The sequence below is a fragment of the Ochotona princeps genome, chromosome 1 (assembly GCF_030435755.1).
Source record: "Ochotona princeps isolate mOchPri1 chromosome 1, mOchPri1.hap1, whole genome shotgun sequence".
In the NCBI taxonomy this organism is placed as follows: Eukaryota; Metazoa; Chordata; class Mammalia; order Lagomorpha; family Ochotonidae; genus Ochotona; species Ochotona princeps.
The window spans coordinates 8631262-8656024 of record NC_080832.1 but is presented as its reverse complement, the minus strand read 5'-3'; the positions used below and the strand labels follow the sequence as shown (position 1 = coordinate 8656024).

General features: G+C 48.5%; 1 protein-coding gene across 8 annotated transcripts in view; it reads left to right on the top strand.

The window, feature by feature from the left end:
- Window positions 1-24763, top strand: part of ARID1B (AT-rich interaction domain 1B) — a 370148-nt gene that overhangs the window by 218090 nt on the left and 127295 nt on the right. For 7 of the 8 annotated variants that reach the window (XM_058662259.1, XM_058662090.1, XM_058662299.1 and 4 more), the window contains one exon: window positions 15161-15202. The exons of the other annotated variant lie outside the window; for it this stretch is intronic. In XM_058662259.1, coding sequence (XP_058518242.1) covers window positions 15161-15202 — 42 coding nt within the window. The remainder of the gene's footprint in view (window positions 1-15160; window positions 15203-24763) is intronic. 8 annotated transcript variants of the gene reach the window in all.

Genomic DNA, 24763 nt, shown 5'->3' with positions numbered 1-24763 from the left:
TCAAGGAAGATAGCAAGCAAACGTATATCTTGACCAGCTCTTGTTATCGGTGGTTAATTTTACTTTTATCTTCCTTGTAATCCGCTAAATTAAAGTTTGTGTGGGGCCCGGTGCAGTGGCCTAGTGGCTAAGTTCTTCACCTTGAACGCCCCGGGATCCCATATGGGCACAGGTTCTAATCCTGGCAGCCCTGCTAATCCAGCTCCCTGCTTGTGGCCTGAGAAAGCAGTTGAGGACGGCCCAAAACCTAGGGATCCTGCACCCGTGTGGGAGACCTGGAGGAGGTTCGTGGCTCCTGGCTCTGGATCGGCACAGCACCAGCCGTTGTGCTCACTTGGGGAGTGAATCATCGGATGGAAGATCTTCCTCTCTGTCTCTCCTCCTCTATATATATCTAAATTTACGATAAAAAAAATAATTTTTTTAAAAAAAAACAGCTTCGTGTTTTATAAAGACTGTGGCTACTCCAGTGATCACTTTGGCCATTGGTGGAGAAGTTATCCAGGTGTTCTTCACAAGCTTTTTCTTTTTAAGACTTGAGGTTGAAATGAACATTAAAGTTAACCAGAGTTAGGTGTCATTTCGACCTGCAGGTTTCATGTTTTCTGTTTTAATATTCTTTTAAAGATTTATTCATTTTTTATTACAAAGTCCGACATACAGAGAGGAGGAGAGACAGAGAGGAAGATCTTCTGTCCGATGATTCACTCCCCAAGTGAGCCACAACGGCCGCTGCTGTGCTGATCCGAAGCTGGGAACCAGGAACCTCTTCCAGGTCTCCCACGCGGGTGCAGGGTCCCAAAGCTTTGGGCCATCCTTGACTATTTCCCAGGCCACAAGCAGGGAGCTGGATGGGAAGTGAAACTGCCGGGATTAGACCCGGCGCCCATATAGGATCCCAGGGCATTCAAGGTAAGGACTTTTAGCCGCTAGGCCACGCCGCCGGGCCCTGTTTTAATATTAAACATGAAATTCTTACAAATTATATTGAAGAACATAGAGTTGCATTGTATCCTTTTGTAACTTCAGAAACAACCTGTAGTTATTTTTGAGTATCAAATATTAAAAATCGCTTTCTTCCGCAGAAGAAAAATGTAGGAATTCTCAAACCATGGAGAAATACCTAGAAATTAAGAACCACAAGCTTTAATTCTATATTCTAGAGCATTTTATCAGGAAAGATTTGATACTCACTCAGCAGCTGACCCTGGAAGGCCAGCTGGGTTGAGTTTGGGCCACGGCTTTGGGTTCATCCCCAGCCCAGGCCATTGAGAGCATCCGAGTAGTGAAGTGTGGAGAGAGTACCATCCTCCCCCACCTCTCTAATAAATTTGGCAAACTTTGTTAATGACTTCTCGAGGCTGTGTTGTGCCTATCAGAGTGCTAGTTCTAATCCTGGCTCCAAGACTTCGGATCCAGCTTCCTGGTAATGCACCCTGGACGTTATCAGCAGATGGGAATATTACGTTGCCAGGTGGGCAATTCAGGTGGCGTTCCTAGCGTCGGTTGCTGCGGGTGATTAGGGAATGGACCAGTGGATGGAAGATTTGCTCTTTATCTGTATCCCTCTCTGTGCCTGTTATATCTGCTGTCAAGTAGGTGAGAATAAATGAAGACACTCACATCAAGTTTCTTCTTTCACTGGGATGCGCCCCGAGTCCCCCAGGGCATGCCTGATCCTGCCCACAGATTGTACTGCATCTGCAGTCCATGTGGGCAGCCAGGTGATTGACCTCCCAGGTGGGGCGGAGTGAGCAGTGGACATCATCAAACTTGGGTTTATTTCTAGAATTTTCCATTTAACATTTTCAACTCTTGGTTAATGGTGGGTAACTGAAGTCACAGAATGGGGAACTGCCCCTGGCAGGTGACTGGTGTCTTGGTACTGCTGTGCTCGATCCGGAAGGCCCTGTACACGATTCCTTCCTCAAGGGAGTGCTACACTCGTATGTCCCTAGTGTTTGCAAAAATGATGTTATTTAATGTCAAGATGTGCTTCAAGATTTGAAGTAGCTTTTATTTTTTTTTATAAAGCAGCTACAGATCCAGAGCACTTCTCAATACGCGCACCCTGACAGCGGAGGTGCTGCCCTGCCTGTGGGCCAGCCTCAGCCTGCAGCTCCGTAGCTTTCAGGTTTCTGCCCATTGCTTCCAGTCTTCCCCTGGCCTTGGGAGCTGCAGACACTGGCTGACCCTTCTCTGCAATGACTCGTATTCCTGGATTGTTCCTGCCTAGAGGTTCTTTAGAGATCGGATGTGTAAGGCTCTTTGGTCAGGAGGATTCTTCGTGAGTCAACTTAGTAGTAAAGCATTTCCACACAGCTGGTACCTCTTTTTGAAGACATCTTTTTTTTCTGTATGGTTTGTGTGTACACAACATGCATGTTCTGGAGGGGACTGACGGCCACTGCTGCCTGGAGAATGTCAGCTTCTCTCTGAATTTTCCTCTTGCAGAGCATCAGGCCAAGCTTCAGTTTCCCCGTGGATCATGGGCGTGTTTTCTAATTATTGTTGCTACCGGCTGGAAGGCCATGTTCCGTAGCTTACAGGAGAAGAGGCGAGGAGCTGGCATGATTGCTGTGGCGCCAGGGCAGGGAAGATTCTTTGGACAAATAGGACTTCAGAGAATTCAGAACAGAATTGAAAATGATCTCCTTCCCTTGATAATTGTTAGGTGACATCGTTAAACAGTTCCGTTCTCCAAAACAAGTCCTTTCTATAACAAAGCATTGATTATAAGATAAAAGGTAAAACTTAGCGTCCTTTTTCCAAAAGATTATTTGTTAATTTTTCTGTTTGAAAACCACATTTACACAGAGAGAGAGAGAGGCAGACAGATTTTGATGTGCTGATTGGCTTTCCAAATCAGTGCCTATGATGTCTGGGGTTCAGCCATGCCAAAGCCAAGAGCCCAGACCTCCATCCACATTGCTAATGTGCATGCAGGGCCCCAAGCCCTCGGGCCATCTTCCACTGCTTTCCCAGGTGCATTAACAGGTAGCTGGATTGGAGGTGGAGAAGCCGGGACTCGAACTGGCATCCATGTGGGGTGCCAGCCTCTGTGGTTCAATTTAGCTGTACTTAATTTTACTTTTTATATCTTGGATTGAGTTCTCTTTACGTCCTGATTCGATCATCTAGGAGTCCTGTGCATTCTAATTTATACTTTGAAAGGACATAGGGTGCTGTGTAGTCTTCCCTTGTGTCTTCTGTTCCAGTACTTTTAAAACACACCTGTTTTAGTAGAATATTTTAGGACAAGAAGGAAATTTTCCCTCATGTGTCATTTTTTTCTCACATCTAGACTCAGATAAAAGAGCTAGAGGACCAGGCATGTTTGAAAAGAAGACAGGTAACAAAAAGAAAAACCAATGGACAAGCTCATTGTGTCACAGTAGGTGTTAAGGCCCTGGTCATGACAGCGGCATCGTGTTTTAGATCTGAAGTCTTGGCTCTGTGTCTCTGATGAGCATCTTCCGTGCAGCAGCAGGTGGTGGCCAGCAGCGTGGTCCTTGGGAGATCTGGGCTGAATTCCAGCTGGGCCAACCCAGCCACGAACATGGGGAAGGAAAGCATGGGTGGGAGTTCTCTGTCTTGTGCTCTGTGTTTTATCTCTGCGGCCCTTTCTGCCTCTCAGTAAGTAAAAAGAAAAAAATAATAATACCTTTTATCATTTTCTGGCAGGGACAATACCTTCTTTGATGGAAAATGGGATTATTTGTAAAAAAAAAAAACCTTTTCATGCCCGTGTTATCAAGTAAAGTCGTCTTCATGAGGGCATTAGCTTATACACACCTTGCACAGTGGCGCTCCAGCCTGCCCACCAGTGTCTCTTTTGTGTAATGATTTCATAACAACTTCCCACCTGATTGTCTGAGCTGACCTCAGTTGTTTGAGTATGGATGACTAGTACTTAATTGATTGATTCAGGTGTGTCTGTCTACATAATTATCCTTTTAATGAAATATAATTTGAAAAGTTATTGGTCTGTTTTGCTGAAATCATTGAAGTAATCAAACAGCGCTGCAGTAAGTTGGATAAACTGTATGTTTAGGTAAGTGATTGGGTAAGCAGGGCTGTGTGAAAGTAGCATTGGATTAGGAGCAGATCACACAATGCAAGATAGATGTTTTCTAAATGACTAAATATTTTCTCACTTTTATAAAGTTTAGATAAGCTACTGCCCAGGTAGCATTCAGAAGCCTTTAACACCCTCTCCCTACAAGTCTGTAGCTTTTATTTTCCTGCATCAAACCTTCTAGAATGATTTAGCATAGAAAATCTTAAAAAGAAAGTCAAAATTTTTCTTAAAGTATACAGAAAAAGCAATTGCATAGAAATAAAGCAATGAGTAAAAATAGTGTCATATAAATATGTTTTCTACTATGGGATGTGGGACAAACTGGACTAGTCTGCTGTACGTACTGACAAACACGGGAACCAGGGCAGGGGGCATGGTGGGGTTTATTGCAGGTCGCTCTGACTAGGCTGCAGCATGAGGGCCAAGTGCGTGGTGGGCAGGATCAGGCTGGAGTGCAACACCCATTGATTTGTGTAGAAGACAGGGCTGGAGACAGAATTGGCCCAACAATGAAAGCTACCAGTGTGCGACAGACCGTGCCAGACCCTGTATTGGCAAGCACACACAAGAATCAGGTTTCAGATGAAGTTTCTTTTGGGATCTCCCCAACTGAGCTGCTGGACTCAGAACCCCAACCATGGAGAGCATTGCAGGTTCCATGGTCTGACTGTGGAGTGCATGTGTCAGAGCTGGACCTCCTCAGTGGCTTAGATGGAGCAGTGAACAGCATATCCAGGTGTACATGGAGGATATGGCAGTACATCAGAACCTGCAAAGGACACCTGGTACCACGACAGAGGACGTAGGACAGAACAAGTTGACCAACTAACCCAGCCAAGTGTTGGCAGTGAATATTTGGGCAAACGGAGACTTTAAGGCGGTCTGTATGAACCAGTGGATTCTGAAGAGATTTCATTGTGCTTGGAGTGGTGAGATCAGCAGTAATTCGGAAACTGTTGAACTATCAAAACCTCATGAGCAGGACCTTAAGAGCATACCCTACAGTGGAGACCATGGGGTGATATCGGGTGGCTGTCCTCTATCCCAGGGTACAGGGGCTTTTGGGGAGGCTGAATGTGGCTTCTCCCCTTATTTCTCCGCTTCGCCGCAATACAGGAAGGAAAAAAGAGTGTGGAAATAATGATCTCACCTAACTTCTTGTAGCCCTTGACCCTTTGTGGAAATAAAATATTTCATTTATATACGCATATGTTGAATATACATGTTTTTGGTCCACACTTTTTATGACTCCATAGCTATATTTCTTCACTTGCTCTTAGCCAAAAGGCCAAGAAGCAGTAGGTAAACTTCTGGGCAAGCACTGGGGCGATGCACATGACAGACTTTATAAAAATTAAGGTTGCAGTTGGCTATGCACAATACATTTTTTTCATTGGATGTTTCCTGTAACTTAACTGAAGTAAACTTTCATACAACAGAAATGTAAGAGATAATATTCAGTTGCATCTTAATTCAAGGTGATGGAAAACATCTAACTTTGAGCCACTGGTTTCTCTCACTGCCGTGAATTTGTAATGCCTAATCCTCTTATAGGATTTTAAAATTCACTCTTGGCAAGAGAGCCAGAGAAACCAAATGCGGGTATATATCATTGTTACATAGAGGGAAGCTGATTTTCGGCCTCCTTTGGGCTATGTTTTAAATATAATTTTTACCCTGTGCTTTTAATGGAGGTTAGACCCAAAATTCATCACTTTCCCGGTTGGTATTTAGAAGGTGGAAGCATACTCTGTAGTGTTTAGGAAGGAACTAAGATTAGGTCTTAGACCGACATGGACAGAGACACACATAACTTTAGCCACTGTTCGTCGTTCAAGGAGGCCCTGGCTAGAGCCTGCCATGCCAGCCAGGCACCTTGTACCTCCAAAACCACAAGCCAGAGTAAGCCTCTGCTCTACAAGGTAGCCTGCCTCACACATTTTGTCACAATAATTAAACCTTACTAACAGAGCTTCATTTCGTTTTTGATTACATTGGTTTGTGGTGCAGAAATATCCCACCAGCCAAATGGCTCCCAACGCTTGGAACTATATAATTGTATTAGGTGTGGCATGTTTGTAGCTCTTGTTGTGCCTACCGCTTTGTCATAATCATCTCTGACATTTTGGTCTCCTACATACGTTGGGGGTCTTCAGACATCCAAGGTTCATGCTGCGGATACTCACTGAGCCTCCTGCTCTGCTCCCAGCTCTGACAGGATCTCGGGTCTAGCGAAGTTTGTGTCCTAGTAAAGGAAGGAACACTTCACGTAGCGATACAGGAGAAGCTGCTGTATTACTGCTTCAGGTGAGCGCTGAGTCACCTGAAGGGGCCAGGGAGAGGGAGCAGGTGGCCGGCATTTGGGAAGAGTGAAGGTGCACCTTGAACAGAGGGCTGGCCAAAGCCTTGTAGCCTGAGGGTCAGTGAGGCAAAGCAGGACCACACTCCTTGACTTCTTAGGGATTATGGTGAAGAGTTAAAGTTTGATCTTTATGGTTTTGGAAACTTCTGGAAGGTTTTGAGTAGAAAATGGAGATGGAAGACAAGTTTGGCTGCTGGGATGTCACAGGTGCTTTCAGGAGGCCTTTCTGTAGATCTGTGGGGTGTATCAGTTAACTCTAGCTGTGTGACAAGCCAACTCAGTGCTTAGAACAAGCCATTTATTTGTCTTGTGATTCTACAACTTAGCAATTTGGCCTGGGCCCAGGTGGCTGATCCTTCTGGCTTCTGCTTGTCAGGGTACCTGGCTTAATCCGGGCCTTGGTCACATGGTGAGCATGGTCATAGGGAGTGATGGATTCCAAGTCTGCCTTGCCTGGCACTGCACAGAGTGGCTGCTGGGGCTGTAGCTAACTAGCGCGTTGGTGGAAGGGGCTGTGAGTGACAGTGCGGAGTGGCGGCTCTGCTCTGGGCTGTCCCATGAGTTCTTTCATGACTGAAGTCCTCAGTGAAGGACCACTCCCACCAAGAGGGTGCCCAGGAGGAAGCGCTTGACCACAATGCTGCTGCCACTGTTTTAGTGTGAACAACAGCCTAGGATGTGAACACAGCGAACATCCTTGTGCTGGACGTAGCGTGCGCACATCCCCATTGTGAAAAATGTAATTAGAGGCCAGCTCTGCAGTGCTAGCATCCCATATGGGCAGCAGTTCAAGTCCCGCTCCAGTTGTAGCTCAGCTCCCTGCTCATGTGCCTTGCAGAGCAGAGGATGGCCCAGGTGCTGGGCCCCTGCAATCATGTGGGAGACAGAAAAGAAGCTCCTGGCTTCTGGCTTCGGCCTGGCCCAGCTCTGCCTGTTTGGGCCATTTGAAAAGTGAACTAGCAGGTAGAAGCCATCTCTCTGTCCCTCTTTCAAATAAATAAGTAAATCTTAGAATAGCGTAATTGGCCCAACTGTCATGAAATCATGTATCAGAGCATTAAGTCTAACTGAGGTGTTTTTGTGTGGCAAGGATATGTATTTATCAATGCTTATTGGATCCTTGTTAAGCTTGTAGTTGACTTTTAATAAAATACTGAGAATGGTTGACGCATTTAACACTATGAAGTCTCATTGTGTCTTTCTGTTGCCAGCTAACCAAACACTGAGCGATTTCAGTAAGCCATGGCCTTGAGCGATCCTGTGGTCTGTACATGCTAATAAGAAGATTGAGAGTTAACAACAGAGAGGCTAGCAAGATTTCACATGTTTTCTTTTTAAGGATTCTACTTTTCAAATGGATTGCAAAATGTCAAAAAGTTGCTAAAACCGTAATAATAAAGACAGGCTTGTTAGAAATTAAGATTTTACAACCCAGTGGTAGCTGTGTATGTGTGTGTGTGTGTGTGACAGAGAGAGAGAGAGAGAGAGACAGAGAGAGAGAGAGAGAGACAGAGAGACAGAGAGAGAGAGACAGAGAGAGAGAGAGAGACAGAGAGAGAGACAGAGAGAGAGACAGAGAGACAGAGAGAGAGAGGAATAGAAACAGATGGCCACCCTGCAGCCTTCGGTTGGGACCAGGTGTTGGAGAGTCTGTTCACTGGGACTCCTTCTTAAAGCAGACCAAGTCTGATCGGTGAAACCGTTCTTAGTTACATTTCTTCTATTGGTTATATTTTAGGTTTGTGTTTGACCTGACCACAGGAGACAGATTTAAGCAAATAATTTAAGTACTGTTTTTTGACCTTAGGTACCAAAATAGGCAAAAGCTGTTATCCAATAATGTTCTAGATCTGTGTCTGGCACACTGCAGGGAAAGGTTATATGGCTGGAACTTCAGCCGGATTCCGTTGGTGGTTTCCTCATGTCCCTTTGGATTCAAATGGTTCAACGGGTAACTTTGCCTTTCCTCCTGCTTCCTGGAATTGCAGACAAATTTTGCTTTTATCATTTTAATGTTTAATTATGATCAAGATGGGCTGTCTTCCATCGCTCAAGAGCATAAAGATTGTTCTTCATCACAGTTATCTGATTGGAAAATTAAAACTGAGACACCTTCTACCCTTCTTATTTTAAAATAAATTACAGATGGACCCAGTATTTAAATAAGTATTTAAATGGGTTGAAAGAAAACATGAATGTTTTAAAATCCTGGAATGGAGAAGAGTTTTTCTAGGTGTGGCATAAATCATACCAGGTTGAAAAAGGAGCAAATGGATAGATTTGAATGTTTAAAATGTTGCATTTCCTATTTTATTTCCTGCTTTTAAATTTTGACACAATGAAGTTTTTTCCCGTGTTACAAAATGTTTCTTAAAAGCTTAGTTTAAAAAAAAAAAAAGCTTAGTTTTTAGCAGTCATGTCATGTTCACGTGCATGTGCCCATCCTTTACTGAACCACGCCAACTGTTTTCTGATGTGTAGTGCACCTGTTTACTGTAAACGGAGGGTCACTGGCCGCTTCCGTAGCAGGGGCCTCTGTAGCAGACAGGCTGCTGGGAAAGCAGGCATGAATGTGTGTGAGGCTCTTGAGGGATATGGAGCAGATGTATCTGGTTTATATTCACATCACGAGTGTCTGCGAGTCTGGGTGGACCCACAGCCTTGACCACTCTAATTCTTGGGTCTGGTGCAATAGCCTACTGGCTAAAGTCTTCACCTTGCATGCACCGGTTCATGTCCAGCTGCTCCACTTTCCATCCAGCTCCCTGCTTGTGGCCTAAGAAAGCAGTAGAGGGCAGTCCAAAGCTTTGGGACCCTGCACCCATGTGGGACACCTGGAAGAAGCTCCTGGCTCCTGGCTTTGGATCAGCACAGCTCTGGCCATTGCAACCACTTGGGGAGTGAACCAACAGATGGAAGATCTTTCTCACTGTCTCTCTCTTGAAATCTGACTTTCCAGTAGAAATAAATAAATAAATTGTGAAAAGAAAACTTCTTACTAGTTTGAAACAAGGGAGATGCTTGCCTAGATTTTCACGACTGTGTGGACACTGAAGTTTTCTTTTGCTAGTGGCTTTATTAACTAACTACTTTAAAACTGCACAGGAAGCACTTGGTGGAAATTTTTTACATTGTGAGACGAAATACACTTGAAAAATCAGTGTGTGTGCCTGGAGGCCACTTCCTGTGTGGTAGCTGACCATGCACACTGTTGGGGCTGTCCTCACAGCAGCACAGGACTCTCCTCTTACCTGTCGGTATGCCCGTCCAGTCAGGCGGCCAGCACTCCCCTGGTGATGGACAGCCGGCTCTTCACTGCCAGCTTCTGCCCGCGTGGAGCCGTGTGTGCGTTTGGTGGGTCCTACCAAGGCCCACTTAATTCCAGTGTGTATTCTCATCAGTACCTCGTGGCCGTGTGGGAGATTGCCCAGGCCTTTGTCAATGCTGTTATCGCCTCGTGTTTTTAATTCTTTGTAATCTATGAGGTTGTCACGAGAAAAATGGAATAAGGTCGTTTGAAAATTTGTATTGTTTTAATTATTGCTAAGGTATTTTATGATTATAAGCAGGCATTACTTCCATTTGTCATGTAATGACAGCCTGATCCTGATTTTAGAATTTTTTAAATTAAAATGTTGCATACTTTTATCACCATTTCTGTAATTAATATTTTCATAAATTGTAATGTATAATTTACATATGAAAGTCAAAGAAATAAGGCAAGAATAACCAGTTTTACGTCCAAATTTATGAAATCCTGTTTTCCCAGTTTTCTTGGTGGCTGTTGGAAATTCAGATGATTTTTGTGATTTTTAGGCATAGCAGAGGCAGGTGGTTGTGGTCCTACTGCTTCGGCTGTTGGGGCTCTGGCGGGTCTGGCTGTGGCCGCAGGGCCACTGGGGCTCTGGTGGGTCTGGCTGTGGCCGCTGGGGCTCTGGTGGGTCTGGCTGTGGCTGCAGGGCTCCTGGCGGGTCTGGCTGTGGCCGCAGGGCTCCTGGCGGGTCTGGCTGTGGCTGTTGGGGCTCTGGTGGGTCTTGCTGTGGCCACTGGGGCTCCTGGTGGGTCTGGCTGTGGCCGCAGGGCCACTGGGGCTCTGGCGGGTCTGGCTGTGGCTGTTGGGGCTCTGGCAGGTCTGGCTGTGGCCGCAGGGCCACTGGGGCTCTGGCGGGTCTGGCTGTGGCTGTTGGGGCTCTGGCAGGTCTGGCTGTGGCCGCAGGGCCACTGGGGCTCTGGCGGGTCTGGCTGTGGCCGCTGGGGCTCTGGTGGGTCTGGCTGTGGCCGCAGGGCTCCTGGCGGGTCTGGCTGTGGCCACTGGGGCTCCTGGCAGGTCTGGCTGTGGCTGCTGGGCCACTGGGGCTCTGGAGGGTCTGGCTGTGGCCATCAGGGCTCCTGGCGGGTCTGGCTGTGGCTGCTGGGCTCTGGCGGGTCTGGCTGTGGCCGCAGGGCTCCTGGCGGGTCTGGCTGTGGCCGCTGGGCTCTGGTGGGTCTGGCTGTGGTCGCAGGGCTCCTGGCGGGTCTGGCTGTGGCTGCTGGGCCACTGGGGCTCTGGCAGGTCTGGCTGTGGCTGCTGGGGCTCTGGCGGGTCTAACTGTGGCCGCAGGGCTCCTGGCGGGTCTGGCTGTGGCTGCTGGGCCACTGGGGCTCTGGAGGGTCTGGCTGTGGCTGCTGGGGCTCTGGAGGGTCTGGCTGTGGCCACTGGGCTCTGGCGGGTCTGGCTGTGGCCACTGAGGCTCTGGCGGGTCTGGCTGTGGCCGCAGGGCTCCTGGCGGGTCTGGCTGTGGCCACTGGGGCTCCTGGCAGGTCTGGCTGTGGCTGCTGGGCCACTGGGGCTCTGGAGGGTCTGGCTGTGGCCATCAGGGCTCCTGGCGGGTCTGGCTGTGGCTGCTGGGCTCTGGCGGGTCTGGCTGTGGCCGCAGGGCTCCTGGCGGGTCTGGCTGTGGCCGCTGGGCTCTGGTGGGTCTGGCTGTGGTCGCAGGGCTCCTGGCGGGTCTGGCTGTGGCTGCTGGGCCACTGGGGCTCTGGCAGGTCTGGCTGTGGCTGCTGGGGCTCTGGCGGGTCTAACTGTGGCCGCAGGGCTCCTGGCGGGTCTGGCTGTGGCTGCTGGGCCACTGGGGCTCTGGAGGGTCTGGCTGTGGCTGCTGGGGCTCTGGAGGGTCTGGCTGTGGCCACTGGGCTCTGGCGGGTCTGGCTGTGGCCACTGAGGCTCTGGCGGGTCTGGCTGTGGCCGCTGGGCTCTGGCGGGTCTGCCAAGCTCACTGTACAGGGACTCCTTTCAGGCACTGTGCTTGTAGCATCCTCCAGAAGGTGACTTTGTGAAGAGGCTCAACTTTGGAGCTGTGTCTTGAGCCTGTCACTTCAGGTCTTTGTACCTCGGGAACCCTTGAGAAGTTGTCTCTGCTCTGAAGATCAGGTGTGTTCCCCAGTGTTCAGATTTAGCTTTGCGTTTGCTGGAGCCTCTGGGAGGATGGCAGCGTTAGTGATCATCACATTCTTGCATTTGGTGAAACCTGGGACCTTTCTTCTTGATGAGTTGTGTTTTTGTTTGTTTATTTATTTTGAAGGGAAAGCGAGAGAAAGGGAGAGACACAGATCTACCATCTGCTAGCTCATTATTGAATGCCCACAACAGTGAGGCTGAACCAGGCAGGAGCCAAGAACTCCATGTGGGTTCCCCTGCTGATGGCCAGAGCCCAGGCACTTGGGCCATGAACTGCAAGCACATTAGCACCAAGCTCTATCCTAACCGCGGGATTCTAAGCAGGCATTCCAGTCATTAACGCAGGTCTCCCAGGCAGTGACTAACCCACCCCGCCACAACCACCCGCCCTTGACAATTTCCTATACTGCTAGTCTTAGGTTTCCCCAAATTGAAGTTTAGAAACTGGTTTCTGATATATTAAAAAGAATTTAAAGAAAAATGAGGCCAGAGTTACGGCATCGTGGGTAACGCCACCACCTACATTGTGACATCCTGTATGGCTGTTCCCCCTCCGACCAGCTTCCTGCTGAGAAAGCAGTGCCAGATGGTTCAAGTGCTTGGGTCCCAGCCACCCTTGCCGGAGGCCCAGAAGTTCCAAGGCCATGGCCCTGCCTACCCCAGCCCTGGCTGTTGCGTCCATCAGGGGAGTGAGCCAGCAGGGAGAAGTTCTCCATTCTAACCTCTTATTCTGCCTCTCAAATAAATAAATACAAATCTTAAACAAAATGACACTGTAATCAGCTTCATTTTGTCTTTTCTAATAGTAAATGTGTGTGTTTATGTGTATATACATACATATACATATTACTATGTTTAATTATGAGGATTTTAAAAAGGTTTGTGGCAAATGTGAGCCATGAACAGCTGTGCATGAATTTCCCAATTCTTAGCACAAACATAAACTTCTCTTCTAATCCCAGTTAGCTACAGCATTGTTGCAGTACCCTTGTACATTTCAATCTTCAGACCTGATGTAAATTTGTCACCTGAATTATTTTAGGGCACCAGTGTGCAAATATTCATGTAATAAATAATTTCCAGAAGGTATTTGTTCATGAATGAATAGTTTGAGAAATTTAAATCAGATAAGTGCAACGTATGGTGAATGCAGGGAACTTGAGTTTTTTATCAGTGCTTTTATATAACATTTTTATAGCAATACCATTTCTTGCTAATATAGTAACAACTGTTTCCGTCTAGAATATACTGTTGTTTCCACTTGTGCCTCCTTGTTCTAACTTTAAAATTGTGATTTATGTATAGTCTAACAATTTTGATAATGTTTACTAGTTAATACCCCAAATTCCATCAGATTTGCACACATTCACTCATTTCATAGGAGGATACAGGCAATATAACTACTTTTGGCTTATGTCATACAAAATAATTTTCAAATTTCTTAAAAAGTTGTTTTGTGCTTTGAGAGAGAATGGCAGGTGGGGAAGGAAATCTTACACCTATGCGTTCACAGCCCCGGAGCCTGGGCCTGGCCTGAGCAAGGGGCCAGAGCCAGTACAGGCCTTGGGGCCAGGTGGGTGGCAGGAACCCAGGCACTGAGCTGACACCTGCTTCTTCTCTGGTTGCTCGTTAGCAGGAAGCTGGCATTGAAAACAGGGACTTTGATGTGGGTGTTCCGCTTGGCATCTTACCAGCTACGCCTTGCTTTCTGCCAGTCGCTATTCTCTGTTTTATAATTTAAGTTTCTGACCAAACGGCATGGCTGATTTCTGTTGGCAAGAATGCTGACCTGGCAGTTCCATGTGGAGCTTGAAATACCCTGTTCGCCCACTAGAGGGCGATTCCTTCCAGCCTCTGTAAAGGCAGCTCTGCAGGAAAGCTGCATGTGGCTTTGACGGTCCCTCAGTATTGAACTAGGGACACGCGCGTGTTCCTCAGAGTCAGCGATTTCCTGTAGTAAAATTCTCACAGCCGCGGGATGTGAAGGACATTGAACGACAGTGTTTATGTTTCAAATCACTGCTTTTGAACAACCCATGGCATTTTGTGAAGTTGCTGTAACTAAATTGGTTTCATGGCAGAGTTTCCAGCCCCTCACCTGCCCTGGGGGTCGGGGGTGAGGATGGCTCCTCACTGGTGTCCTGAGGTTATCACACGGCAAAGCAGGATCTTCATACAGATTTCTGTTGTTTCTGCTGCTTAGATGTTAAAACATGGAGAACTCACTCTGGAAATGGCTTTTTTGCACATTGGAGCTTTAATACATTGTGATGTAGTGACATGCTTGTGGGCATACCCCACATGTGTGAACAGTGTCCTGGTGCATATGGTCTCTGTATGACTCATCACACATGTTCTAGATGTTCTCCACACTGAAGACTCAGCAAGTTTGCTGTCCATGTTTCTTTGTTAACTGAAACCTACAATGTGCGTTAGAGGTTGTCATGTGAAACACACTGGAAGTTTGGTAACCCTGTGTTGGGAAAGGCAGGACCTGGGAAACACACACATGTGAAGTACAGACAGCTGTTTTCCGCCTTAAGCCCCAAGTCTGTCACCAGGCCCACGGCTGAATCTGACAGCAGGAGCGCTGACTGTGAATCATAGGATGGGGCTTCTCCAGCCCAGCTTGCTCCTGGCTGGAGCCGGCAGTCGACAGGCATGTGTGAAGTGTGTACCTGCCCACCCGGCCGCCCCCTGCAGCCCCCACCAGACAGCAGCTGCAGGTGCTGCTTGGTCCCCTCATTGCTGTCCTGCCATCTTCCTGCCAGAATGCTCGGGCTCTCTGCAGGAGAACAGTATGCTTGGTTTTATAGCCAGGGAGCCTTTGCCAACTCACTGGAAGCCAGGCACTGTCCAGTCTCCTTGCCCCCGCTGGCATATCGCCCACAGACACTGAACTCACCCCACAGGTTGTCTCCTCCTTTCCTCGCCCGTTGCCGGCATGTGCTGCTACTTGGTGGTAAAGTTTTATACTGCAGACTGAGTAACTTTTTAAAAGCAGTAGTTGCTGGCACGTGTCATGTCCACACAGCTTTTCACATTTCTGTTCCTGCACAGTGTTGGTTCACTGTCCCCTCACCATGTGCTGTGTGGCCGTGGCCAAGTGCGCCTGCATCTGGTGTAAGGTGAGGGGCACCTTGAGGAGCAGCTGCAAAAGCCCGACAGAAACGGACACCCCTCCCACGGCTCTGCTGCCTCCACACCTGTGCTTCCGTTGGCGTGCGATGCAGGGAGGTGGTCCACGGCGCCTAAAGTGTTTTTTTCCTTGTGCTTTCAGGTTGAAGTCCTGGCCCCGGAGGACGCAGCCTTTGGACTCAAGGTGTGTGGGCTGATGGGGGCTTCCCCTCGGTCAAACAGGCCCTCTGTAGAGTAGACTTGTGTTTTTAAGCAAATGTGGAGGTTTTTAAATCCTCACAAGTTTGTACTTTCCCTTTCATTGCTACTTTGTTGTGGAGGATATATATATATTTAAAAAAAAAAAGTACAGGAAACCAAGTATTTCATTGAGCATTGAGTAGTCATTGATTTTGGAATTAGCCAGAGAGCAAAACTTGCTGGAATGTTCCAGCTGAATGCCTTCAGATGGCCTCATCACTTGAGCTGCAGCTATGTTAGTCTGTTTGCTTACTCAGCATCCCTGTTTCAAAGGAAACCCACGTGGACTAGGCAGGCACCCCGCTGGAGTTAAACCCAGGTCCCTCCCTTCAGGAATTCCCAGGCCTCCACAGGGCAGCCCTACCCTGGTTGTGGCCCTGCAGGCTGCCTCCTGGGGGCTGGGAGGCTCATGGGGGGAGCTTTCCAGGAGGTGGATCCCCTGGCTTAGGGCCAGGGCCTGCTCTGTACTGAGCAAAGAGGAAGAAGGGCAGCCACGGGGGGCCTTCTCCTGGCCAGTACCAGAGGAAACTGAAAGTAGTCAGGTGTGGCATTGGGGCCAAAACCTGAGGTCGGGAGGTTCCCAGGTATCTTAAAGAGAATGGGAGAGTGGATTAGCCAGAGATGAGATCAAAGGCTGTTGGATGGGCTGAGAGTGAGCAGGGTGTACCTGAGTGAGCCCCATGGAGGGACTGTCAGAAGTTGGGGTCCTCTGGAAGGCCTGCGCAGGGCTCCTGGAGAGGAGTTCCGGGGCGACCCGGGAGGATGAGCTGCACACAGGCAGAGGGCGCAATGCAAACGCTGCAGTCCTTAGGATTGTAATCTAGGCCTCTGTCCTGTGTCGGATTGTCGGGGAATCTCCGAACCCGCGGAAGAAAACCCAACGCTGAGTGAATGTGTAGGAACTCTTTATTCCACCAGGCAGCATGCAAACAGGAAAGCCGTCTGCTCCTTCTTTCTCTCCCCTCCTTTCTCTCCCCCCTCTCCAGGACCCAACTTGCTTAAATAGAACACCTAGCCAATCAGGCAAAAGGTCACCCCTGCATGTGGGAAGCGACCAATCAGCTAAAAGGTCACTCCCGCAGGCAGGACACGCAGCCATGCCCCAAGGGGAAGACACTTCCTGAACTTGTTTACCGCTGCCCTCGTCAGGGCGTTGGTCTGCGGTGCTGTCCTAGACAGCCCCATAGATCGTTAGGCGCTCTCAACATCGGATGGCCCTTTTTGTTGCCTGTCTTAGGTGTCCCAATAGCACTCTACTTACCCGTCATGGGCTGACCGCGCGGCCGTGGACGCGGCGCCTGTCTTAGGTTGGTAGAGCCCATATCAGATACTTACCCGTCTTTGACTACCGGTCCAGCATGTTCAGCCATACCTTGGGGGACTCTCATCTATGGAGCACAAGCACCGCTTGCACTAGCACCTGCTGTTGGGTTTAATGGCGCCACACGCGAATTAGGGGATGCGGCCAATCCAGAGCATATGAATGACAAGGAGCAGACCAACGCTGGTTAGATCAGCCCACTGGCGAGCAAATGAAAGGCCTCTCAAGACCCAATCGGGCCACTGCTCTACTGAAGCTACTCTTACCCCTGTGGCATTGATGGAAAGAATTTGCGTGCGGAGCTCTCTGGTTAAATTTTCGAACCTCAAGGACCAGCTGCCGTTATCAGCACAGCAGTGCCTAACCCATTCCAACATTGGGACAAGCTACCCCCATATTCACTACAATTCAAATAAGAAACATTGAACCAGTGGGAAACCAAAAACATAAATGGTGGGGAAACACATGCCAAGGCAGGGGGTGCAGAGACATTACTCTTACAGGTCACATTTACATTTTCTTCCCAACTGCGTGAGTTATTATAGATATAGGCACAGTTCTGTATCACTGTCCCATGAACCAAAGCGAATGCCGATATATCTGAGCGGCCACCATTGCTGGTACACAGTACTCAGGCATTCCAAGGTTGAGCGAACACTGAGCAGGATCACCATATGAATAATTATACCCAAAAAAGGTTGAGTTGGAAAAGATGGAAAACAAATTTGTCACAGCAAAACCTGAGGCCACTCTTCTGGGTGTCACAGTACTTTGACATCCCGTCCATTCCGGGGGCCATCTCCAAACACCAGCACAGCATGGCAGTATCTGACGTACTCTGGTCACAGAGGCATTGCCACATTCAGCTTGCGGGCAGAGTCTAGGAACAGTGGCAGTCATGGTCATAGCTACTGCATCAGTTCGGTTATCCTGAAACCTCCCTATGGTCCGATCCGCCATAGGATCTCGAACCACCTTAGGAAAACACAGTGGAACTTCCTTGCAGAACTGTACCTAGGGATGAGAGGGATAATGAGTATCAAATTGCAAGGAAAAACAAGACAACAAAATAGCCCAGATGTCCAAGGTCTGGCACAAACTCGCAATAATTTCCTTAGAGTAAGGGGTGACACACAAGCTAGGATATATGCCAAAGGCCTCCCGGGCTCGCTCCATTGCTTTGAGAATCACCTGACCCATAAGTTCAGGAAACGTGGCAAGCACTTTGGCTGGCTGCATGGGGAGATACACCCAGACCAGCGGCCCACCTTGCCACAGCAATGCGGCTGGGATGCTTTCAGGAATTATCAAGACCGATAAAGGCTGTGAGGGATCACAGCGCTCAACCTGAGCCTCCTGAAGTCTCTGCTGAACCAGGTCAAGGGGTTTGCGCCCTTCTGAAGTAAGCGCCCCGGGTGAATCTAATGCAGGGTCGCCATGGAGGATCTGAAACAATGGTTCTAAATCGTTGGGAGTTAACCGAAGATATGGGCGTATCCAATCGATATGTCCTAACACCTGTTGAAAATCATTAAGGGTCTTTAAGCCATCCATTCTAATCTTAACCTATAGAGGAGCTACCTGTCGGGCTGTCATCTGCAATCCCAAATATTTCACGGTGGGGCCTTCCTGAATCTTTTTGGGGGCAATACCCAGCCCCCGTTGTTACAAATCCTGCTTCAAGCACACAAGAGCAGCTTGCACTTCCGCTTTCTGTCTTCCTGCCACAAGAATGTCATCCATATAGTGATAAATACGAAGACTTTGAAATTTACCTCTGACAGGCAACAAGGCTTGGGCCACATATAACTGGCATATAGTAGGGCTATTCATCATGCCCTGAGGAAGCACTGCCCACTGATATCTTGAATCAGGGCCTGAATGATTAATAGTGGGTAGGGTAAAAGCAAAGCGTTCTGAATCCTGGGGGTGCAAAGGTATAGAGAAAAAACAATCTTTAATATCAATCACTACGAGATACCAATCTCGGTGCACAACTGTGGCCAATGGGATACCAGGCTGGACTGCATCCATAGGCTGCATAGTGGCATTGATGGCATGAAGATCATGCAGAAGGCGCCACTTTCCTGATTTCTTTTTGATGACAAAGATAGGGGTGTTCCAAGGAGAAACAGAGGGCACAATATGTCCTAGAGACAATTGCTCCAAGATTAATTCGTTTGCGGCCATTAAATTTTCAGAGGTCAGGGGCCACTGTGACACCCATACGGGAGTATCATTTTTCCACTTAATCTTTAATGGCTGATTCTTCACAGTGGCCCCGGGTGAAAACCCAGACCTGCTCTTCCACGACAGGGTTCAATGGGAATAGGGTCCAGCCGTCCTTGATCGGATTTACCCAGACCTGTTCCTGCATAACCCATACGTTCCATAATATTCCAAGTCTGAAGGCTGCCTTTCCGATAGGCCGCATTGCTTAAACGAAGTCCCATGGCACTCAAAACCTCCCGTCCCCACAGGGTGACTGGAATATTACAGACATATGGCTGAAAGGAACTCTTGTGACCCTCACTATCACTCCAAGGAATGACACTTTCACTTTGTTGTGGTTGGCTGGCCACGCCTAATCCACGCAAGGTTTGGCTCGACTGCTCCAAAGGCCAATCTTTTGGCCAATCAGATTGCCTAATGATGCTGACATCTGCTCCAGTGTCCAATAGGCCCTCAAACGGGACACCACGCAACACGAGTGTGGCCAATGGCCGATTATGAAGAGACACGGACAGATTCACTAGGGCGTCTCCGGAGGAACCAAATCCTCTGTCCTCTCGAGGTTTCCCATGACTGCGCCACCGATTATGACAGCTAGGCAAGATCAACAATCGGGCAACGCGTTCTCCAGGAACAATGACAGCTATGCCTTTTGGGGAGGAGATCATAACTTTCACTTTGCCAAGAAAATCCGAATCAATGACTCCCAGGTGCACGATTAGACCTTGCATGGTTTTGGAACTGCGGCCTAATACCAATCCCAGAGTATCCTTTGGGAGGGGACCTTGAAAATCGGTCTCTAAGGCCTATGGACCCATTTCTGGAGTTAATACCAGGTGGGAGATGGCACAGAGGTCCAGACCTGCACTTCCTGGGGTGGCTCTGCGTACTGATTGGAATGCTGCCCCATCTGAGTCTGATGCACCTCGTACACTCTGTGGGGGCCCCGAGGTGCTGGGCCCCTCTGCCCGTTTTTTGGCCTGTTAACGTCTATCAGTGGTCGCCCGGAGATGTCTCGTACCGAGCGACACTCACTTGCCCAATGGTTTCCTTTCCCACAGCGGGGACATAATTTAGGTTGTGGGTGTGAGGGCCAAGGCAGCTCTTTCTGGCGACAGTCCCTTTTTAAATGCCCAGGTTTTCCACATCTAAAACATGTTTGACTCTTGCTAGGGGGTCTGTGCTCCTGCCGCATAGCATTCATGATAACTCTGGCTTGTTCCTTAGCTTAGACACACCTGCGACCACATTATCATGTACATCACGGCAGATCTTTATCCAGCTATCTAAGGTCTTATGCCTCCAAGGCCGAATCGCCTCTCTGCACCACTTGTTGGCATTCTCATAGGCCAGTTGTACTAGGGGCATAGCTTGTTCAACATCCGGGAACACTCTCCCTGCCACCTCCATCAGCCGACTGACAAAATCAGGATAGGGCTCATTAGGCCCCTGAACCACCTTTGAGATCGAGAACTTCAGGTCCCCTTTGGTCTGTATTGCCTTCCAGGCGTTTCTAGCCATAGTGCTTATTTGGGAATACACTGGTTCAAGATAATCTAATTGATTTTCCTGCCCTGTTCTTGCTCCTTCACCCAGGAGCATGTCGACATCCCAAGCAGGGTTTCCGGCATGTGTGTTACGCCGAGCTGTATCAATAGCGAACTCCCTGCAAGCTGATCTCCAAACCAAATACTGCCCTGGGGAGAGGCAGGCCCTAGCAACATTCCTCCGTTAGGGCCATATTAGATATGTGCTCAAGAGTGGCCAATGTGAAGGGTGCCTGAGTCCCATAAGCCTCTACCTCGCTTTTCAACTCTTTCATTAACTTGAAATCTAGTGGGACCCAGGAGCGTACAGGGGGATTTTGGGTTCGGTCCTCCTGTACGGGAAAGACCTGCCCAGGGCCACGCAATTCTCTCCAGCCCTGCCTTTCCTCCACATTGAGGTCGCGTGGCCGGACCCCTAATACATCCCAATCACCAGTCCAGGGAGGAGTCGTAGGCGCCAAGGGCGGGTCTCCTGGTGGGGGTCTAGGTACCCAGGATTTCTTTGAATGACTCACCGACGCAGTTTCTAGTCTTTCCACCAGCTCATCCAATTCACTCCCTGAGGCTTCCTCTTTCTCCTCTGAATCTGATCCTCCTGACTCACTAGTTGCTCCTTTGGAAGAAGCTTCCTCTTGCATTTCTCGCAACAGCTCTTCCCCTTCCTGCAAGATTTCCTTAAACTTGTCTGACGGTTCAATAAGACATGACTGAACCAAGGTCCAGAAACCAACGGTTCCTGGCGGTAACGGACTCTTCCGCTCCTCCCGCAGAAGGTCTCTCCCGAGGCGCTCCCATTCGGGCAGAGTCAGAAGACCTGCATTTAAGAACCAAGAGGAAACCCTACCCGCTGTCTGCAAAAATGCAAGCACCGTCTTCGCCTTCACCGGAGTACCATGTTTTTTCAACAGTTTCCATAACAGCTCCTGCGTACGCATACTAGAAGACAGATTCCCCATAGTGTTGAACGATATTATTCCCTAACCAAAGGCTGTCTCATCGCTAACCCACGATCCTTTCTTGTCGCTAACTCGCGAACCTCTCTCTCGTCACTAACCCGTGAACCTCTCGTCGCTGCCCTGCGAACCGCTCCTCACTACCCTGCAAACCTCTCGTCACTACCCTGCGAACCTGACGTGCGCGTCCCTGCAAAAGTGGCTTCCTGAGCCTATGCTCAGCTACTTACCTTTTTCCCGCGTGTGTGGTTTCCTGAGCTGTGCACTCAGTTGCTTACCTTGTCCCGTGTTTTGCGGCTTACCGGCTGAAGTGGATCCGAGTCACGGCACCAGATGTTGGGGAATCTCCGAACCCGCGGAAGAAAACCCAACGCTGAGTGAATGTGTAGGAACTCTTTATTCCACCAGGCAGCATGCAAACAGGAAAGCCGTCTGCTCCTTCTTTCTCTCCCCTCCTTTCTCTCCCCCCTCTCCAGGACCCAACCTGCTTAAATAGAACACCTAGCCAATCAGGCAAAAGGTCACCCCTGCATGTGGGAAGCGACCAATCAGCTAAAAGGTCACTCCCGCAGGCAGGACACGCAGCCATGCCCCAAGGGGAAGACACTTCCTGAACTTGTTTACCGCTGCCCTCGTCAGGGCGTTGGTCTGCGGTGCTGTCCTAGACAGCCCCATAGATCGTTAGGCGCTCTCAACATCGGATGGCCTGGTTTCCTGTGTATTTCTGAGATGTGTACACCTTGTGAGTAAGCTAGGAGGCAGTGTGGGGTGTTGAGCTGCATTCTCGCGTGGAGGTGTCTGGTCGGGTTGAAAGTGGGGGCGAGTAGGAGTGGGAGGCAAGCAGCGACTTCAGTGCTGACTCCATGGGAGGTCACTCTGACCTGCCTCCTTAGCTTAAAACTGGGAACGGACTGTTTGTTTTCGTTGTTCCACTTTCCATTATGCAATAATGACAGGTAAAATGACATTGTAATACAAGCAAAGTAAAACGTGTTCTGTGGCTACAAACCTAACTAGATTTTACATCTCAAATGGCTGTAAATTAAGAGACAGGTAAATTCATACTTTATAAATAGTTGGTCCCACCTTGTTTCTAACTTTAATATCTTTAAATTTCTGTATGCTAAAGGAAATTGTTATTTCTTAGTAAAGCTAATTTAATATTATTCCAGTCATTAACACAGTTGCTTCCTGTGTTTTCCTGTTTGTCTTTAATGCCTCGCTTGCATGTGGGATTCTCATCATATGTTTGATAAGCTGTAGGCTCCATCCTGGCAGACACATCTTCATTCTGCCCGCTGCTGAGTGCACGTGCCGTCGCTGGGCCAGCCGCGTCCCCGTCTGCCCCCGTGGAAGCACTGCATTGTTTGATGACTAATCAAGTGGAGTGCTTCTGTAGCCTTCCATTCAGTTCATGGAAACAACAGTTCAAGACTTGTGTTGAATTCCTCAACAGTGCAGTGTTCTTCAAAGAACTAACTGCTTCTTTACTTTTGCTGTTCTATATCAGAATGTTTATACAGCAACTAAAAATGAAATATTTGAAATCTGTGTTGTTATCTAAAAAAGTAAAGGTGTTCAGCACTAGTCAGGTTTTGTTTTTGTTTTTTAAGATTTATTTTCATTGGAAAATCAGAAATAGAGGAGGAAAGACAGAGAGGAAGATTTTCCGTCCGTTGATTGACTCCCCAAATGACCACAATGGCCGGAGCTACGCCGATCCAAAGCCAGGAGCCAGGAGCCTCTTCCAGGTCTCCCGTGTCCATGCAGGGTCTCAAAGCTTTGGGCCATCCTTGACTGCTTTCTCAGGCCACAAGCAGGGAGCTAGATGGAAAGTGGAGCTGCCAGGATTAGAACCGGCGCCCATATGGGATCCTGGTGCATGCGAAGCAAGGACTTTAGTCACTAGGCTACTATGCCAGCTCCCCCTGCCTTTTTTAAAAGATTTACTTATTCTTATTGGAAAGTCAGATATATAGAGAGAAGGAGAGACAAGGAAGACGATCTTCCATTAACCCATTACTCCCCAAGGGGCCGCAATAGCCAGAGCTGGGCTGATCCAAAAGCCAGGAGCCAGGAGCTTCTTCTGGGTCTCCCACATGGGTGCAGGGTCCCAAGGCTTTAGGCTGTCTTCGCTGCCTTCCCAGGGCACAAGCAGGGAGATGGCTGCCAGGACACAAACTAGTGTCCTGTATTAGAACTCTGTAGAGCCCACCTGAAGGAATCATTACAGAAACTATTAATTGGTTATATTTGACAGCCCCAGGGCAGGGCGGTCGTTACTGTCACTTCATTCTTTTCCATTCCACTGCTTTGCACCGAAACGTCGGCGGCTCACGAGTGTTGTAAGTCAGGTACCGGGACTGCCTGGGAACGAATACTGTTGCACTCCAGATGCAGCTTTGGGCTGGTCTTACCCCAGGGAGAAGTCCAAGAAGATATGCACATTATATAATTGACTTAACTGAATATTTATTGCATTCTACAAAATGGAGTAGGATTCCAATCTGACTTATAAAAATTATAAATAATAAAGGAACCACTCATAAATTGTATGTATAAATATAATTTCAAGGTGTGTACTTCTTAAAATAAGGTTGTTTAGTTATCTGTTTATTTTTGAGAAACAAGAGAGCTCCTCTCTGCACTCGAGGTCACTGGCAGGATGCCCACGGTGGCTGGAGCTGGGCCAGGCTGCAGCTGGAGCCAGGGCTCGTGGTGGAACCTCGCCCTGGTGGCCCAGTGCCTGCTTCCCAGCCAGTATAGGGAGCTGGAGGCAGATGCTGGAGCCGGGATTTGACTTCGGGCACTTTGGTGTGGGGCTCCAGGATCCTTTTCTCGTTAATATGTAGTTGTTTATTATTATTATTATTACCATCATCATCATTATTATTATTATCATTTACGATACAGTTCCATAGACTCAGGGATCTCCCTACCCACTCTCCCCATGCCCTCCCCCAGTTGTTTCCCACGTATTTGTTTCCCAGGCCAGTGGTTTGTGCGCACTAGTCCTCTCACAGAGGAAGTTGAACGTGCCCTTTTCACAGCTGAAGAATGGTGTAGGGTGCACATCCTGCCTCTTGAGACACCTGCATCCCATGTCAGGGTATGTTTGAGCCCAGACTGTTCCACTTCCCACTCAGCTTCCTGCTAGTGAACACTGGGAGGCATCAGGCGATGGCTCAAGAACTAGGTCCTCTGCGTCAGACCCTGGTGGGGCTTCCACTCCTGCCCTCGGCCAGCCCAGGCCTGCATGTTGTGCTCAGGAGGTGAATTAGAAAGCAAAGGGAATTCTTTCCCTCTCTCTGTCTCTGTCTTTCAAGTAGATGTAAATGAATAAATACAAACATTAGAAAATTTTCATTTCTTAAAAGATTTATTTACTCTGTTGGAAGGGCAGATTTACAGAGAAGGGGAGAGGGTGAAAGATCATCTATCCAGATTCCCTC